Source organism: Vigna umbellata, chromosome 1 (genome assembly GCF_029865625.1).
Source record: "Vigna umbellata cultivar VRB3 chromosome 1, Vumbellata_1.0, whole genome shotgun sequence".
Lineage (NCBI taxonomy): Eukaryota > Viridiplantae > Streptophyta > Magnoliopsida > Fabales > Fabaceae > Vigna > Vigna umbellata.
In genome coordinates this window covers 100,895,922-100,916,976 of record NC_142165.1, presented here as the reverse complement: position 1 = coordinate 100,916,976, position 21,055 = coordinate 100,895,922, and the positions used below count along the sequence as shown (strand labels likewise).

The 21,055-nt window shown below is 28.4% G+C and overlaps 2 protein-coding genes across 2 annotated transcripts; both read left to right on the top strand.

Moving 5' to 3' along the window:
• The first annotated feature begins 5,302 nt into the window (after nt 1-5,302).
• On the top strand, nt 5,303-6,664 carry LOC124828202 (auxin-responsive protein IAA29-like). Its single transcript, XM_047301441.2, has 3 exons — nt 5,303-5,614; nt 5,738-6,118; nt 6,357-6,664. The coding sequence occupies exons 1-3, from the start codon at nt 5,364-5,366 to the stop codon at nt 6,409-6,411; spliced, it is 687 nt and encodes a 228-aa protein (XP_047157397.2). The 5' UTR covers nt 5,303-5,363; the 3' UTR covers nt 6,412-6,664.
• A 6,830-nt stretch (nt 6,665-13,494) lies between these two features.
• LOC124828201 (beta-1,4-N-acetylglucosaminyltransferase family protein) lies at nt 13,495-16,298 on the top strand. Its single transcript, XM_047301440.2, has 2 exons — nt 13,495-13,706; nt 14,727-16,298. Exon 2 carries the CDS (start codon nt 14,785-14,787, stop codon nt 15,895-15,897), a length of 1,113 nt encoding a protein of 370 aa, XP_047157396.1. The 5' UTR covers nt 13,495-13,706; nt 14,727-14,784; the 3' UTR covers nt 15,898-16,298.
• Nucleotides 16,299-21,055: the final 4,757 nt, after the last annotated feature.

Below are 21,055 nucleotides of genomic sequence, written 5' to 3'. Positions count from 1 at the left end.
TCTATGAGGAGACACACTTTGAACCACTCCATACCCTACGAACCTTAGGGGTCCCTCACCCTAACCCTAGCCCATGCAATATGTCAACACATCAAACCTTCTCCCTCCTATTCCACACCACCCAACAGCCCTATCCAAAGGACAAAACCACTATATATTCTTACCTTGTCATCCAAACTTGGCTATCTATGATGTAACTTTTGAGTTTGGATTTCATCATTTGAACTTTGATGCTTCCATTCCAAAGTGGTCCTCCTTCCTATTGTTGTTGGGTTGGACCATTGAAACACATGGTCTCTATGGTCTTAGACTCAGCATGGTTTTTTCTTTCACAAGAAACTGACACAGACTCCTTCTGGAAGATTCTAATGTGATTTAAAAAATAAAGAGTCGGAATTCAAAGACGCTTTGTTTTGAAACTACTAAAAAAATAATATTATGCAGACAGTTTTTTTACCTGATTAAAAATATTCAACTGGTTTTTAAATACATAATAAGATCTGAAAAAGGGTTTGATCTGATATCTACAAAGAAAATAACTGTAGGGGCCAAATCCTTACATGTCTGAAGCTGCATTTTCTTTTAGTATTATTGTAAGGAGGGCACGTGGGTACAGCGGTCCAGATGTCTCGTGTGCATGTTGGGGCATCATGTGAAACCTCTTTACATGGTTCTAGCAATAGCTGACAGCAACTGCTATAGTAATTTTGTGAAGGTAGTGCAGGAGGCAATGCTTCTAAGTTTGAATTGTTGGGACTCTGCTTCAAACACAGACCATAAAACAACAATATTCAATTTCTTCCATTTTCTCCATGATTACGCATCTGAATATGTTACTAACTTTTATAGGGAAGGGAACACATTTTTGGTTAGTTTCTCTCTCTGCATAATGCTATCAATAATTTGTTAATTGCTTTTCATTCATCATCTTCTTTAGTGAAAGATTCCGCTTATTTTGAATCATAAATTCCCTGTCTCTTCGTTTGTCGGTCTTTTATTGATTTATGCATCCGTGTCTTGCTCTGATGCGAGAACAGAATCAGCTTCTACAATATTTGTTTATTTTTATGTTTCTTAACTAAAAAAATGTAAGTTTATTGCATATGGATGTAGATTCCAAGAGAGAATTATGATACGTGATTATACACTAAGATAAGGCCCCCTCTATTAAATTAAATACTCTCACTTATTTTTTATTATGTTTTTAAAAATTATTTTTGCAAAAAGAAATCATATTATAATAAAATTGGGGTATTATTTTTTTATTTCGTATACTTCTTTCTCTGTCTAATCCAATCAACTGAAGTCTTATATTATTTAAAAGCTTATGGTAAAAAAAGAAGAAGATAAGAACTGCATTATTATTTTCTGAAATTTTGAAATTCTAAATGGATAAATAAAATTAACAACATCTTTCCAAGATTTAAAATAGATAAAAAGAAAGCTAAGGAATATTAAATTATAGTGGATCTTCCGGAAATAGTATCAAAGGTCTAGTGTGATAAGCACTACAGTTCAATACAATTCTTGAATTGTCTAAATAATTAACCACGTGAATTTTAATGCTAAAAAACTTTTATAATAATTAGTTACAAATTTATATCTAATTAAATTATAATAAAATAGATTTTGAAGCAAATTTATTGGATTAATTTGATTAGAATTTTTTTAGTTTAAATTAAATTTAGATATAATTTTGGATTTAAAGTTATATTACATAACCTAATTAATTTGAATATATATAATTAAGATCAAGAATATCGAATAATATAAATTTAAATATTATTTTTATTTAAATTAATTTAATTATTATTTTTTATTAAAGGGAATTTCAATGTTAAATTATTAATTTTGGAATCATATATAATGATTAAAAACTCTATATTCTAAAACTGAAGTTTTCTGTATTATTCTTTTTTGTATTGTTTATGTTTTATTTTTTATAGATGGAGTTACGTAACATAAGGTATGTCATGCAATAATAGATTAGATAAATAGATGAATGATATCTTAGACTGAAAACACTCCAACCTAAACTGTGCCATAATATTGTTGTTCAGGCAGAATTAAAAATATTTTGATTGTAATAAAAAAATTGTCCATCCAAGAATATAATTTATTTCTTGAGATTTTAGAGAGATAAAGAAAAAAATAAAAAAATAAAAAAAAACAAAACAAATGAGTAGTAAAGAATATCATAAGGAAAGGGAATTTGAAAGCCAGAAGAATAAAAAAGGAAAATTGCGATTAGGGTGGTTAAGCATGTGATAGGTAAAGGTGTTAGATACAGCTGAGAAGTGTATCTTCAGATTTGCTTTCCATCTCTATCAACCCCTTAATCAAAGCAGCTTCTCTCCTCACAACACTCATTTTTTCAACTTTACTTATATGGAGCTTGCATGTGACATGCTCAACAGTTGAACCTTAGTTATCTAAAAAATTAATTTAGTCAATTTTAAAGTAAATATATCCTAACTCCACACAATGTAAATTTATCTTTTATAAGAAAAATGATTTAATTCCCGGTTACATTTTTTTTGTTGTTGTTGCAAACCTAATTATATTTTTTTAAAAATTGAATATGTTTTTTTTTCTCCATAAATTATTATAAAAATTATTAAATTAAATTTTTGATGAAAATTTCATGGAAAGGATGTTTTATATTAATTTTATAAAATATAATGACTAAATATTTTATAATTTAGATAAAAACTAAATACATTTTTTCATAATAGTTTGAAAAAAAAAATCTTAGTAGACTAATTTTGATCTAATTTAAATCACTGATTTAAAATTAATTTTTTTTTGTAAAATTAATCAGTTCAACATTTTTTAATATAGAGAACAAATTCAGAGTTACAGGTTTAGTACATTTATTTAAATACAATTTTGACAATAACTAATTATTTCATTGAAATTTTTTTTATTTGTCTGTCAAGTCTAGGCTTCTTTTCATATGAATTGTAAGATCAATTTTTCCTCATTTTATTCAATTTTTTTAAGTAAAGACCTCTCTACATGGAGACTTTCATATAACCATCTCTTTTTACAACTAAACTCAGTTTAGAGAAAAATTGAAGAAATTTTGTTGTATTTGCATTTAATGTTTTTCACTAACTTGTCTAGAGAATATTGATTGCAATTGTTTCTAATATTTTTCAACAACATGTGAAAGAAGAACATGTATGTTTGATGTATCTGTTAGTTAAATTTTTAATTTTATTTTGAAGATATAATATTAGAGGAACAACACCAAAAAAATTCAAGAAGGAATCTGGATTCAAATTCAGCAACAATGATATAGTGCACCAAGTTCATTCAAGATGTTAACACTCACTTCCAACAATTCAAAAAATAAGGAATTTATGAATATTATATATATATATATATATATATATATATATATATTATTAATGTTCTCATTTCTAATTAATATATAAAACTAAAATTCATAATTAGATGTTAGAGCTTGATAGAGTGAATTAAAATCCATGAACAAATATTGTTTGAAGGATGTGTTGCAAAATATTGTTTGAAGTATGTGTTGTAGTCACTGGCGTAAGTAAAAGTGAAAGAAAAATTAATAAGACAGTAATAAATTAAAAAGATATATAAAAATAAATATTCACCAGTTATTTCTTTCAATTTTAGTTTTTATTTAATAGTCTCCCTCTTTTATACTAGTGTCTACTTTTTATTCTTTTAAGGAATATCTATTTATTTTATTAATCTCTTAAAAAGAATTTGTTTTTTAACTTATTTTATTTAAGTAACTGATTTTAGAACTTAGAAAACACATAGAAAAATAACCTTTTGATGAAATAATTAATCATGGTAGAAATTGGATTTAAATAAAAGTATCGAGCATAGAACTTTTGTATTGTAAATTTTTGCACAGAATTGATTACAACCAACTTTTTTAGCGTTGAAACCTAATGAATTAATAAAATAATAAAAATCATAATATAGGAATATCATAAACATGAATTAAATAATTTTATTATAAAAAACATTTTCTTTTTGCTTATTTTCATTTTTTCTAATTTAAGCATTTTTTGTATTTGATGTATTGAATCCAAATAAAATAACAAAATCGATTTATGTTTAAACAATTAAAATATACTCTAGTGATATGTAGATATTATAATCAGATTACATATGTTAGATATTTACTTATATAATTGAAGTTATACTTAAATTTTTATAATTAATTAATTGATAATATTAATATAGACTAAATTATAACATATAAAAGTAGTCACTTTAAAAAAAAAACATAAGTCATATGGTTTGTGGAAGAAGTGATATAAATGTGAGGTGTAGCATATTTATGTCATCACAGTTACCATTAATCTCAAAATAATTAAAGAAAGCCAATTCAAAGAAGAATTGTCCTACAGTACATATACCTTCAAGTCAATCTCATATTTATATAAAAAAAAACGTTAAAATTTTGGTGGAAATCTTAATGTATTGCTTGGTGATCTATCTACATCTAACTAATATATTTTATCCAAGTAAATCAAGATTAAAACATTTAAATATTAAGTCCAAGTTGTATAATGAAACCTCTTATCTGTCTAACCAAGAATAAGAATCCCATCATATGTTTAACCTATCTATTTTCTTATTAATATTATTATTATTATTATTAATAATAAGAATTGAGTAAAAGTTTTTCAGTTTTTTATTTGTAATTTCTTTATAGTTGTACAAAATTATATATAATATCATAAATATATAATAGATGCTATGTTTGAAGTAGGGATTGGATATTTAATTAAGTCTTGATAAATAAAAATACACAATATATATGAAGTGATTAAAATAAAGTGTATTTTTAATTGAAAGGTGGATTAAAAAAAGATTGAAGAAACAAAAGGAATACATAATTAAAGAAGCTAAAGAGGATCCGATGATATGATGCGGAGAGAACAGAATCTAAACAGTAAGTAGTGAGTGTTTTTAGGGTTGCATGTCCATGAGAAAGTAAGCGAGTGGAGATGAGATTTGAACGGAATGCGCGTGAATAACAGTGATGGTAATAATAGCAACAGGAGTGGGTTGGTGGGGTTAAGGTGGGATCTGAAAAAAGAAATACAAATAAACAAGGAGGCATTCGGGTCGGCAAAAAGGCAAACATTGATTCCGACATTTTACCCTTTCTTCCCAACACCTTGTCCCATACCGGCCAGCCCTGACTCTCCTACCCTACTCTCTTCTTTCTCTCTTACAAATTAAAACCCTCATCCCTAGCTCTTACTCTGTCTCTCATCATCTATATATATATATATACATTTCCCTTAGATTTTCTCTTTCTCTTCTTATTCTTCACATATACCACTACCATAACATTGCATGCAATGGAGCTTCAACTTGGTCTTGCTCTCTCAACCAATCAATCTCAATCACTTGACCTCAATTCTCATGCTTACGATTCTATCTTCCATCAAAATAATTTCAATAAAAAACGTACCTTCTTCCAACTCTTTGATCATGCACCACAAACTCTCCACACCGACCTTGTACTTCCCACGCTGTCTCTCCTTCCTTTGACGCCAAGCCACCATCAAGATGATCACGATCAACACAGCCAATGCTCTAGCATCACCAAGTGAGTACTACTAAATTTTGCAAAATTTTAACTGTTTTTGTGTTTTTCATTTGGGCAAGATAACAGATGATGTGATCATCCATTGCAAAACTCTTTTTTTGACTTTTGTTTTTGTTTAATCAGAAAGGATGAAGAGGATGCCGAAGATATTGTGGGTTGGCCACCGGTAAACTATTGGAGAAAGAAACTTCGTGTCGATAACATTGGAGACCGTGACGAGGTTGTAGGAAAAAACAATCACGTGGTATGGGTTGACCGGTGTCACGGCCATGGTTGTTTGACCACGGGAAGATCCAATTCTTCAAAGTCTCTGTATGTGAAGGTGAAGATGGAGGGTGTTGGAATTGCACGGAAGGTTGATCTTGGCATGCACCAATCCTTTAAGACGCTGACGGAAACCTTGATGGACATGTTTGGAACAGGCCATCAAGAATCAAACAGCTATGAATTGGCTTATCAGGATAAAGAAGGTGACTGGCTTCTGGCACAAGATGTACCTTGGAGGCAAGTGTATATCTAATTAATATCTTTTTCATTCTTCACCAAATCAAAAACTCAATTCATTCATTTGTCAATTCAACTTGTTCCATCCATGATAAAAATAATTAATTTGAACTTAGAATCAATGTCTCTGTTCCAAAATGTACGGAGTAAGAAGAAACATCTTTCACAGAAAGAACACTGATATGCATAAAAGTTCCAATTAAGATGTGTAACTAAATAGAATTTTTGGATTTTGCAGGAGTTTTGTTGGATGTGCACAAAGACTGAAATTGATGAAGAAGAGTAACAGATGAATGAGGATAAAAAATGAGCTTGTCAACTTTGTTTGCCAAACCTTAATTGAAAAGAGAGATAAGATGGCGTTTACCTTTTTTTCTTTTGGTTAACTGTATCTAATCTAGCTTGCGTGCAAGTATAAAAAACATCTTAGTATTTGCCTGACAGTATTAATATGTAGTTTTTGTATGAAAAACTATGAACTTTTCTCACAGTTGGTTGGTGATAAAAACATAGTAAAAGTTTGTGACATGCGTGTATTTTCATTCATACTCTATCTTATTTAATTTCTTTTACTCTTTCTTATGAAAGTGTTATATTTTTATATTCAATTTAAAGTTTAAAACTATACTGCATAATATTTTATAAGGTAGGATCTCAATCTAAGTTTTAGTTTTTTTGTTCATCGTAACAATGTGTTTGGTATGTTGCGTATTAACATTTGACATGAGTATACGTGATAAACGAGGTTTGTTTTCTGCATAATATATGTGAATTTTAAGTAGAATGCATGACGCAAATGAAAAACTTATGCTTCAACTTTGGTGGGTACCTGTTTACACATACTTTAGCTCGACTTAATTTAAAGGGGAAAAATTATATTTGAGAAAGAGCATAAAATAAAAAAAATTCTGAAAAAAATAAATAGAATTACACATATAGTTTATAAATCTTAAGTTCCTGATAATTCTTGTTTTATTTTACTATTTGTCTATCATATTATATATATATATATATATATATATATATATATATATATATATATATACTAATTATAAATAAGTTATAAAGTCTAAGTTAGTATAAATTAAACAAGATATAAAATCTCAATAAAATAATGACAAAGTTATACACATGCATTCCTTACCTCACCACAAATATAATATTAAGGAATCAAACCTCATATATTTTAAGATTAGACAATTTTGAAAATATTATATTGAGTACTAATATTTTTAATGATTATTGCTTTTTTTTGTTGTTATTATTTATTTATGTCATTTGTGTCTATTAGTGGACAGTAATTGCTTTTTTTATTTTATTTTTTTTTCTATAATTTTTTCAAACTTAAAAAATAGAAAAATTGCTGAAGAATTTTGAATGTTTCAAATGCATATATTCAAAACTAAAATTGTTAACTAATCAAAACTAATACTAAAACTATCAAAACTAATATTAAAACTAGACTAATCAAAGTTTTAAACTAAAATACAATTGTAATTGTGAGTCCTAAGTGCATCAATCAAGAAGCTACATTGTCCACTTTTATTTTATTTTTCTCTTTATGTCATTTGTTGTAGTTGATAAATTCTTAAAGTACTACAAAAATAACATAACTTTATTATATCAAAAAGATCAACTAAAAAAATTATTTAAGATAAAAGCAATAATAATAAAAACAAAACAATCAATGCCACTTACAAGAAACACAAAACAAAGTGCAATGGAAACTAAAAACATAAGTATCAAATACCTAAAAGTGTTTGGCTAAGTATATGAAAATCATTGTATCTTTAAATTTGGCTAAGTGCAAGTGAAACACCAAAATCACATCTAATAACCAATTAAGAGACAAATATCATACATTGTATATTGGAAACAAAAAACTAACCATGTATCCAACCAAAACCAAAAAACCTTAACGAAGTTGAAGGATGGTATTATCGGGTCACTAGAGAAGGAGAAAAAAGAATCCATCTCGCACTTAAAAATATTCAAAACATAGAAATTGCACGAAAACAATCGGCGAAAACATTACAAAATCATACTCAGAGCAACCTTCAAACATGCATTTGCATTAAATGGTTGAAAAGTTACTTCGGTAGTGATAGTAGAAGTCACTAAGAGGCTAAAGAATAAAGAACATGAAAAAACAGTAGAAGAGAAATGATCTCTCACGCTGTTTTTTCAGAAAACAACATATGATGTCAGATGTCTTAGAAAACCGACATCCTATCTAATTAGATGTTGGACAAGTAGAGAGATAACGTCTAATGATTACTAAAAAATGACTTTCATATTACATTTCTTAATAATTTAAACATAATTAAACGTCGAAATCATATATGATTTCGACAAATCCATAGAATCGATGTCTAAAATGTATATGACATCGACTAATGAAGTACTCCAATTTCTAATTTGTTTTTTGTTGTATTTAAAAAAATATCACTAGTTATTTTTGAAATTGGTTATTTTTGGATTTATGTTGAATGTTAGAGATTAAAAACTCATTTCGCATTTGTGAAAAAAAAAATGAAATAATTGATACGAATGGAGATCTACGACTCTTGTAATGAAAAGAAATTTCTATTCATATATTAACACTCTTAGTCTTTAAACTCGTTGTCTATCATATTTAAATCTAGTTTAAGTTCAACTTACAATTAAATACTCGTATTATCACCCTGATGTTATTAACTTTTAATTCTAATAATTTATTTCAGTCAAACAAATCAAAGTTCATTACGATTTCTATATAAACATAATTTCTAATATTATGTTTTTCACCTTCAAACTAAACACATTTAACTCCCTCGATCCAAAACAAAAGCTAGTTGACATACATTACATACATATTTTAAACACAAATTAAAATTAAAATTAATTATTACTGGTTTCACACGGTTACTTTAAACTTATATGACTTCGAAAGTTAAAAAACAATAACAAAATCAAACACATTAATACATCTCTTTGACTACTGTACATTATACAAGTGTCTATCTCTAATGAACGTGGTCTTACTTTACTCAAAATTATCATTAATGCAATTCTCTTTTCAAACTTCAACCCTTTAACATGAATCTGGTTGTCGTTTACTTGTGAACAATTTGCACTAGTATTGCATTAAGCTCAAAGAATCATTATAGAAATATATCCATCTTTAAAACTGATTTCACGTCAAGAATAGCTTAAAAGTGTCAGAAATTAAACGACAAACATGATTATTTAAGAAAATATTTAGTACTCCAATTGTTGATTTATTTTTTTTACACCACCACATAAACAAATCCAGTGGTCTATTATCGAGATGCAGAAGAAAAATAATAGCGCCAAAATAAATGCTGAATAATTACAGGGATTAAATAGTGATCTTACTATTTAATATTCAATAAATATATAAGTTTAATTCCGACAGTAGTTTATACTAGTATGATATTTGCATTGTGTTAACATGTAACACTTTAAAATGAACATATCACCGATAATTTAAAAATAATAAATAAATATGAAAACACAATTCATATATTTATTAAAAATATAAAATAATATTTTTAAAAAGTATCAATTTGAATAGAGATTAATTTTAAAAGATTAAAAAACTTATTTAACTATTGTAAACACGTATTTTTTTTTTCTCCCATGTCGTTGTTCTCTGTCTTGTGAATGATTCTAAAGCCCAATTTGGCCCAAGCCAACATGCAAGGTTCAAGATTTTCTTCAACCTCAACGCAGCAGCGTTCCTGACATAATGAGCTTGTCTTTCTTTGTTCTATTACGATTGGATATTTGAACAGTGTCCTGGTTAATATATATATATATGAATGGTTAAATTTTTTTAAATTTATTGATTTTAATTTAATTTTTTTAAATGCAAGGAAAAGCCGACATAAGTACATGGTTCTGTGTCAACTGAAGCTTGTAAAATACTGATCGTATTAAAGTATATATAATTACATAGTTGATAAATTCGATTATTAATGAGTATATAATTAAGATATCTAAAAAATAATAGTAGTAACTTAATTATTTATGGACCAGAAATACCAAAAACTCTCTTTTTTACTAAATTGTATTCAAAATTATTCTTAACATTGAATTTTGTTGATATAGTTAAAATAAGATAACAAAAAGTAAAGAACTTAATTAAGAGCTTGAGAAAAGGATTAAAAAATATTTGAATTTTATAAGAAAAAAAATACTTTTATTTGTGATTATAATTGATTTTTAAGCCCAAGTCAATGGCATAAGAAGTTTAGAAAAAATCATAAATATAAGTTTGAATCTTAAACATTATAATGCTGTGTTCGCATGCACGAATAATGGTGACGACGACAGATTTGTAAGTTCGCTTTAGTAAATATGAAAAGAAGAGAGCAAAGAATTGCGAGATGCATTGTTCTTTTTTTTAATCCTCGGAAGTGCTGTGATTTGGAAGAAATTATTTCAAAATGTTATTTTAACCATTGTCATTTCTGAAATGACCAACCCAAATCTAACGTGTATTCTGTACTTTGAAGAATACGTGAAATCGATTCTAAATATTAAAATAAACGATTTCAACTTGGTCCATCAGAATCACCCCTCTCCACCACCCACCAGCCTCACCTTTCCCTCGCGTCCCACCGATGTGAAAACTCCTCTTCACTTTTTCAGTACCACGTTTCACGTTACCTTACCTCTTCAAACCCATTTTGCCGTCACACCCTACGCCAAAGCGAAACACCCTACCGCCACCATGCGTAATGTTTCACCAGCTCTCACACCGGAAGCCACGACACCATTGCGGGTGGAGACGGAGATGACAAAGACAAGGTCCTCGATTGACCAGCTTCAGGGGCTTCTGGCTGCAGCGTCCAATAACTGCGTGGCTCATGACAAAAGGATGGTGGTAGGCACCGCGGAGGAAAGGGTGGCCAGGGGGGAACCTGTTAAAATGATGGTGTGGTTTTGAGGCTTCTAACACTGTTTGGAAGCAATTAAAACAATATGGTGGAGGAGACAGGTGGAGAAAGATTATTGTTTGCATGGGTATGGAGTGCTAAGTAAGATTGGATGGTGGAAAGAGAACATGACATTGTTATGTCACGTGCCTAGGTTTTTTACCAACATTCTGGAACATTTCTTACTTGAGAATTACTTGACAAATTTATTTTATTTTCAAAATTATTTTTTATTTTTTTTCCTTTGTTATTATTTACAAATAATTATATTATTAACAAATATCACTTTATATTATTTTTTCATTAAAGATATTTTGGTAATTTAAATTTTTATTTATCAAAACACTTTTTTATTTATTATATCAGTCAAATTTTGTATAAACTTTCATACAATTTACTTTCAAATCCATTTTCATTCATCCCAAATTCCTTAAAAAAAACATCCAATTTACTCTTTAATATTCTCAAATCTATCAATTTCTTTCCCAAATTCATCTCTATGAGTAAACACACCCTATAGAAGGAGTCAATTTTTTTAATATAACTAAATAATCCATTGTTGACATTATTTTATATTATTTTTACAAAGAGGTTAACATTATTGTTTTATTTTATGATTTTAAAATTAATGTGTTGTATGACAAAATAGCATTTGATCATTGATTTTATTTGTGTTATATTTATAAATATAAATATATGTAAAACTAAATTTTCAATTTGTTGTAAATATCATATCATAGAATTAAAATTATTTACTTTTTCAAAATAGATAATAGTGAAACAACGGAGGATACATAAAATAAACAATTCAAGTAAACTTGTATATCAATAAATAGAGGGGTATCAACTTAGAAAACATTATAAAATTATATTTTATGCTATGTATGTATAATATATAAAATAAAATCCCAAAATACAATTTTGAGAAGTTTTTATTTTTATTTTATATATATAAATTGAGTCCTTACACCCGTCACATTTCTTTCAAATTATTTTAGTTTGATTATAATTAAATTCTTCTATATTTATACTAAATAAATATACTTGGATTTATTTGTTGACTCATATATTCCATTCATATTTTATTATTTCTAGTTAGTTTTGAGCAATAGGACTTTTTCATATATGCAATAAGAATTTTGAAAAATAGATTAAACTCTTATTTATCATTATTCAATTTCTTCATCTTAAATATAAATATAAATATGGGTGCAAACATGTTACTACAACAACTATAAATATTATTGAATAAACACAAGTATATTATATATGATCGAAACATTCTGAAGATTATTTAGATAAATTTAAATTTATCTTATTCTATGAATAAAGCTCACCGTGTAAAGCTATGAGGATTGAAATTAAAAAAAAAAAAAACTGAGAATTATTTACTGTGTTCTTGAGCTTAGTAAGCTAGTCTCTAAAGCATTAAGTTTTTTAAATACCTTACAAGCACAAAGTAAGGTTTTTTTGAAAAAAAGTTGGAAATATCTGAATTTTGTTTTATGGCGTGATAATATGGATTGAAGGATGAGAGGTGAAATAGAAAAAAGATTGGAGTGGACCATTAAGATGTCGGTTATGATAGGTTAGAGTGGATTTGTTAACTGGAATGCACTGAATCACATATCCTAATATTAAAATGCACTAAGATTCATGGAATAAGAATATCATTTATTTTATACCATCAAATATTAAAAGCCATTTTTAACCCTTAAGAAACAGACTCTGAACTAAACCCTCCGAATTCATCGCCCTGTTCCTTACTAGACGCATGGCACTTTGAACCTTCCAATATTCCCAATATCCAAATCTAACAACGCTTTTTTAATAAATAAACCCTAAAACTATAACCCCCACAGATAAAGAAAAGGAAAAAAAACAAAGGACTACTTCAGTTTACTGTTCAGTGGAAGGTGTACCAGTAATTGTTTATCCCTATTTTTTTAGATATATTAACTATTTTTTAGTTACTTTAAAAATATTCTTTAATAAGTTTATATTTTTTTTTATTTATTCGTGTTCTTAATGAAAGGTTCTTTAGGCGTGTATAATAAAATTAAATATTTTATTTCAACAAATAAAACACTATATTTGTTCACTGGTGTTGCTATCGAGCAATAATTAATAGAAGATGAAGGTGTTAACCTATGATGTTGATAGTAACGTTAATGTTGTCGTCAATGAGGTTTGAAAAATCTTTCTTCACTTAAATCAATTTAAAAAAAAAATAATTAAATGAATTTAAATAAATTTTTTAATTTATCACATCAATTAAATCTTATATTAATTTTTATAAATATTGTTTTCAAATTTATTTTCATTTATCTTCAAATAGAAAAAAAAAATTATCTTGAAATTCGATAGATTACTCTTTCCAAATTCAAGAAAGGTTTAATTTGCTGTTTTGTTTTTTCTTTCTGGTACCTTCACTTCCTCTGGCTCTTTCTCTCTTTCTTACTACCCAGAGTCCAATTTTACGAGAAAAGGATACAATTGGTAGCTAGGATTGGGATATTAAGAACACCTATTTTCGCTCTTATCCTCTCCCCTTCTGTCGCTCTTCGCTACCTTTCAATGGATTTTCGCAATCCATTTCGACCCTCTATTCCTATCTCTTTCTTACCTTCTGCAACTTCTCTAAGGTACTCTTCTATTCTTCGTTCTTCTTCTTCTTCTTCATGCATTTATAGCCCTTTTTATTGTTATTGTTGTTTTTCTTTACAATTCTTTATTTAGTGCGCGGGTTTGCAGTTTGCATGAGTGTTTCATTGCGGTGTGGGGGGCCAAAAATGTGTTCTTCACGATTCCCAGAGGCCAATTTTTTTTGTCTCGTTTCTGAAACTTAGGTTTGCCAATTTAAGGTGGTTTTCCTTTCAATATGGGTTCTGAGAAGGGTGAATATTTCGTTTGTCTTTTGTTCGGGAGAAGGGGAATCGATTCGAATGATTCCTCGTAGATTATTACCGAACAGTTTGATTCCAAGTTTCTGATTCCGTTCCTTTATGGTTTATTGTCGGGTTTAGGAGCGGATTATTAATTGCTGTGTCAAACTTAAAATCATCACTTGTAAAGGAATGTCATGATAAACCGTAAAAGTCTGAAATCTTTGTGATAGATAGGCTTAACTATTTTGTAATTTATTGGCATTGGTGATATAAGGGGAAGAGTTAGGTCATTTGTTTCAATTTTGGCCGCATTGTTGTCTTAATTCTCTTGCCAAACTTCTTGTTCAAAAACTGTTTTCTAAAAGTCAGAAACTAGTTGGTTCTGAGATTTCTTTTTCATTACAAATGTCTGCACTTTTCTATGCATACCGAATATCCTTTGTTCATATTTGGTTGGTGTCTATCGAAATGTGACTTCAATGTGAGAATACTTAACTGTTTGGAAATTTTGGTATCTTCTGTTAACAACAAGCACAACATCTTTTTTGGAAAATCCCCTGTTTAGCTGCAATTGTAGCCTTGCTATGTTTTAGCGTGCGGTATGTCTATGCTAAGAGAGTCACTCTCCTTGGTAAAAAATTTCGAGAGTTTTCATCATTTTTATGAGGACTTATGCCGCACTTTTTTCTTAACCTTAGTATTCATATATCTCATGAATTGTAGAATATGATCACTTTTTGTTGCTGTTTCTGATCCCTTACGTTAAAACTGGTGCAGGCGAACATGATATTTCTGAATTTGATTGTCAAGCTGGGGAAATCAATTAGAACATTCAATGTTTCCCCTTCAAGTGCAAGGCCTGGTTCCTCGACCACGCCTCATTTCTAGGAGAAAACCTCCCATGTTCTTTTGTTTGTTACTTCTATTACTGGTGCCAATTTTTTTGTTTGGAATTTTTGTCCATGGCCAGAAGATTTCTTATTTCTTCCGTCCCCTTTGGGACAACCCGCCTTCTCCTTTCAAACGTATGCCTCACTATTATGCAGAAAATGTCTCCATGGACCACCTTTGCAATCTTCATGGTTGGTCCCTTCGCTCTGAGCCTCGCCGCATTTTTGATGCTGTCATTTTCAGCAATGAGTTAGATCTGCTAGAGATCAGATGGCGCGAACTTTTTCCCTATGTATCAAAATTCGTGATCCTTGAGTCCAATACAACGTTTACAGGCATTCCAAAGAGACTCTTCTTTGCGTCCAATCTTTCAAGATTTGCCTTTGCCATGCATAAGACTGTCCATGACATTTATCCTGGCAGAGTTGCAGTCCCTGGATCATATGAGGACCCATTCATGCTTGAATCAAAACAACGGGGGGCTATGAACTCATTGTTACGCCGTGCAGGCATTTCCTACGGTGATATTCTTCTCATGTCAGATACAGATGAAATTCCAAGTCCTCATACTTTGAAGCTACTTCAGTGGTGTGAAGGGATTCCTCCCGTAATGCATCTTGAGTTGAGGCATTACATGTACTCATTTGAGTTTCCGGTGGACTACAGCAGCTGGCGTTCCACTGCCCACATCTTTGGTCCCCGGACACAATACCGCCACTCACGCCAGACAGACTTAATCTTCTCCGATGCAGGATGGCACTGCAGCTTCTGCTTTCGGTATATTTCAGAGTTTGTGTTCAAGATGACTGCCTATAGCCATGCAGACCGTGTGAAACGGAAGTCTTTCTTAAGTCACTCAAGAATTCAGAACAACATTTGCAAGGGAGATGACCTTTTTGATATGCTCCCTGAGGAATACTCTTTCAAAGAGTTGATTAAAAAGATGGGGTCTATACCCCGTTCAGCTTCTGCAGTTCATCTTCCTGCATACTTGATAGAGAATGCAGATAAATTTAAGTTCCTTCTTCCTGGAGGTTGCTTAAGACCACCAGAATAAATGCTCCTTTTATCAACGTAACATGTATATATATTTGCTAGCTACTTTTCGGGCAGGATACCTTAGACAGCACCTACATTCCTACTTTTATCATTGTTCTTGAAAATTAGGCAGCATTGGAGAATGGGGCGCGATAATCAGTTACTACACATTTTGTAGCTGTAGAAACTATTACTACACATTTTGTAGCTGTAGAAATTCATCCTGCTCGTGTACCATTTTGGTAATGCAGAAAATGCCTTTGTTAAGTGCAGGAGAGAACTAGGAACTTGGTTAAAGTACACAGAGCTTCAACTGACATAAATGGTGATAAAAGAAAAATAATACTTTTCTGCATGTGTTTCCTTATTCAAGTGGTTTCTTTGAACAAATGGAACTTAAATAAATTTCATCAGTCGTTATTTCTTTGTCTAAAGAGAACTTTTATCTTTATGTTTTTCTCCATTTTGATACATAAAGGTATAGCAGAGGGTACAGTTATTGATTACAACGTATGTTTTCTTTGTCTAGAGATAGTACGAATGCCACAAATTCAATATTTTTGAGTAGTCCTTGTAAGAACAGTATTATCCAAAGAAGAAATTGGACTACAGAACCATATAACACTGTTTTTGGCGATGACATTACCCTTCTTTGGTTGCCATAAGGAGAATCAAACAGACTAACATATGATATTCCTTCTCTTTCCATATTTGATGCATTTTAGATGTAAAAGAATAACAAGAAAAGTATATTTAATACGTAAGTGAATCTTACAGTTATTTGACTTTTTCTGTTCATGGAATCATCTCCTTAAATCAGAACAGTGAGTAGATTGAGGTATGAGTTGAAACATTCTTCTCTCTCTTACTTGTTGGTTGATTGATATGCAACAGATAGAAATAATTTAAGAGTACAAAAAGCAATGAAAAAAACATCTACAAAATGTTTTGAAAGATGTGGATGAAAAATAAATATATAGACTTAATTTGTCCCCATCAGTGACAAGGTTTTGGGTGCAACTTCCTCCCTTCATCATGTAATATAAACAAAGTTAATGTCCTTCATCTTCAAATTTCAAAACACATGATAATGTCAATGCTGTGCTTTTATAAATTGACAATTTTCCTTTTATACTTTCTATGTATTAAAACCAAGAATATAATAAAAAACCTCTAAACACATAAATTTTTCAAAATATTAAAAAATCTTTAAAATAAATAAATAACGGTCCTTGTGAATAAAATTTAAATTGTATTAAATAAAAATAAACTTTTCTCTAAATATCAAAATCAACTCTTGTTCGCTTGTTTATGAATTCAATCTATAGTAACTATTTACTTTAATTATTGAGATAATTATAAAGTGTATCATATGACCAACTAGTCAGAAATAGATCGAACAGTTAATCATTAGTTAGATGAAACCAAACGAGCTACTTATCATCAATCAAATCGAACTGTCTTGTTAAAGAGAGATTATCCTTTCAATTGGGCCATAATTAAGCTATTATTAATCAATAACTTACACTAAAATTTATAAATATAGGTAGGTGATTTTGTATTTACTGTCTCATCAATGCTTAAGTCGTTGAGTTTTTACCGGTTTTGACACTAGAGTACTTTATACAGGTAATCTTCAAGCATAATGGATAAACGATACCAACAAACAATAGTGTGAAGACAAATAATTTGGCTTAGCATTTGGACCCTTTTACAACGTATAAGATATTACACCGTTGACCTCGATCCCTATACTCAAAACATGAAGTATTACACCTAATGTTGTCTTTAACTTAATATTTTACTACTTATCTAAATACTTATTATTTAAATGTGAGTTGGTTTAGAGATTATTGTGAATTTTTGTAGTAATTCATTCTTTATTTTTAAAAAAACATTTATTAAATAAATGATAAATAAGCTTTTGTCCAAAGTGTTAAATCTCACCTTAAATTTGGTTTAAATTAAAAAAAGGTGAAAATAATATCAATGTTCTAAAATAATAATTGTATGTTTATAATAGATTCAATTACTTTTGGATTAAGATTCATTTGGCTATGCAATAGCAAAATTAACATAGTACATATATGTTAAATTTTAAATGTTAGAATAATTTAAAAAAAATACATTTTTTAAAAGTTAAAGCTGAAAATTTTATTCAATTTTTATCCTTTTCAAATATTTTAATTGGTTCGTTTTAATGTACATACTCTCAAACGGGGAAAATGTTGTCCATTGTTTTAAAAGTTCAAAATTGTTAAGACTCTCAAAGGGAAAAATCTTGTCCATTGTTTTAAAAGTTCAAACTTATTAAATATACTTAATTATAGATTATTCTATATGCTTGTTACTTATCATAAATGAAAGGAAGAAAGAAATAATTAGGGCTTAAAATAATTTCAATATAAATAAAGATAAGAATTATATTTTTATGCAAGATAAAAAAAATATTAACAATTAATAAAGTAATGCCAAAGGAAAAATAACTAAAACAAATAATTGAAATTATTTAAAGGCATGCTAACAATATAGGAAACTGCAGTGGAACTCATATCGTGGTGTTAGGCCCTCTGCACCTGTCTCTGACTGCAACCTTCTCTTCATAGATATTATTCTGGATTTTTTTCTACAAGATTAAATATATTTATATTTTTTATATAAAATTGAATTTTTTATTTTAAATTTTAATTTAAAAATTAAACCTTTTTAAGTATTAAATAATATTTCAGACAAATATCTAAACTAGAACATGTAAAATTTTATTTTGATATTTAAAATAATGAACTTTTAATTAAATTTTAAAAAAAATATCTATTTATTTATAAATTTAAAGATTAAATTATATTAAAATTAAAATAGACACCAATTTTAATTGCGTTTCAAAATTTAAAAAAAAATAAAACATAATTAACTTTTTTACATATATCAATGCTTATTTAACTGTAATTAATAAATATAAAAAAAATTATATATATATATATATATATATATATATATATATATATATATATATATAAACACGTCAAGTTTAGTAAAATAGAGAATATATTTTTTCAGAATTACTTGTAATAAGTATTAATCAATATTAATATTAAGAGGGTAAAACATTATCTGTGAATAAAATAAATTAAACTAACTTTATGACATTTTCTTAAGGAAATAGATATTTACTATTTTTTATATGGGATGATGTAGGGCAAACACGATGAATAGCCTGTATAATTAACTGTAAATTAGTGAATTTAATTTAAGCACTAATATATAAAGGAAACGTTAACTTTTATTATGAGTAAAATATAGGAAAATACAGATAAGTCTTTTGTAATTAGAAGTTAGTTTTAGAAAATTTTAACAAGAGATTCTTTATAAATATACGAGTTGATTTTACTTTGTCACGAAAAGTTAATTTATTATATATTAGTTTTTTCAATATTATTTATTAAATATCTGTACAGAGGGACCCACATATAGGAGGCAGACGCTCCTGCTTGGCTTCTTGCGGCAGTCGGCTGTCTATTTACTTTTCTTACGACAAAGACAAAAATAATACAATATGTTCGTCTTTTACAGATAAAATTGTCAATACTTTATTAATAGTTATTTTTACTTACATTATTTTTTTACAAAAGAATTATTATTTATTAACAAATCAGTAAGTGAACACTGGCACAACCAAGATATTTTATGCAAGTTATTTTTAACTTATGACGTATAAAAACTGTACGGCTAAATTTATATTAAATTTGGTATTGTCAGTCGTAATCTTTCTTATAAATTTGACTTTTCTCTTTATCATTTTTTGTTTCATTTTATAAAAAAGAATTTCTTTTAATATCTAAAACCTTAAATAAAAACAAATTCATAATATCTATTTTAATGTAACTTTTTTGTTTGGTGATAAAAATGAACAAAGAAGAGAATCCCGATTTGATATACGTTAACTTGAGCTTTTGGAAGAAAGTTAAAGATTATGTGTTTTGCATAAAAAGAAATTATTAAACTTAACCATAACTTTTGGGGGAAAAACATGTTATTAAGCAATATAATGATATTTATTCAAATTAACACATTATTAACCTATATGATACAATTATATCATAAAATTGAATTATTAAAATTGGGAGACAGGGATAGTAGCGACGAAAGTGGATGTGAGTGACAACAACATAACAAGGAGTAACAGCAGCTCTGAACTATGCTATAAGTTGCAGTGGCGTAACGACAAGAGCAAAGATGTGTTGCAACTTGCAATGGGAAGTAACACACTGATGTTAAGATCTTTTCAAGAAAACATTAAAGATAATGAAACAATACAAAATAGTTTCTAAGTTGGTTTCCTCGCAATTAATAAAAAATAGTTACATAAATGCAATTATTTGTAAATTCTTTTCATTTTTTTTAAAGCTAAATTAAACAAATAAAGAACGTGTTAGGTAGTAATTGAAGAAATTAAGAAAGAAAATGAATATTTATTGTAAATTCAAGAATATAAGTTTTATATTAAGTCAAAGTAAAAAAAGTTAAATATTATACAATGGCGAAAATATATAAAGTTATTTTTTAATTAATGTTTTGAGTTGAAAATATTTGATGAAGGTAAGGAAGAGATGAGTTTAGTATGTTTGTTAAAAGTGGAGAGAGGCAAAGAGGATTGGTTGAAGGGAGAATGTGAGATAAAGGAAAGAAAAGAGAGAGATGGAAGTGGTCCACAGAAAGCGACACGTGTTGCTGAAGACACCTATCAATTACTATTAATGCTTTCTCTCTTTCATGAATAAATAATATTTAATATTTAATTATTAATAAAATACACATAAAAATAGGAATAATTATAAGTAAATGGATTAGGAAAGAAGAAGAATATTTATGTTGGAATATTGACGGTCTAAAAAGGAGTAGTGTACTGTAACTTAGCAATTCTGAGTTTCTGACTCTTAATGCTGTCCAGGTGCCAGGAAGGAGGATACATCACTCCGTATTTATTCCCATAAACACGACAAGTGGCACTTTATCATCATACTAACATCAATCACGTGGACTCTCAACGACAAACTCATAATAATAGTAATAATAATTTCATAAAATTATCTACAATAAGATTAGATATTTATGCAGAAGAAAAGAAAAAAGAAAAAATAATTAAATAATTAAAAAAAAGAGTGGAGAGAAAGTCGCAC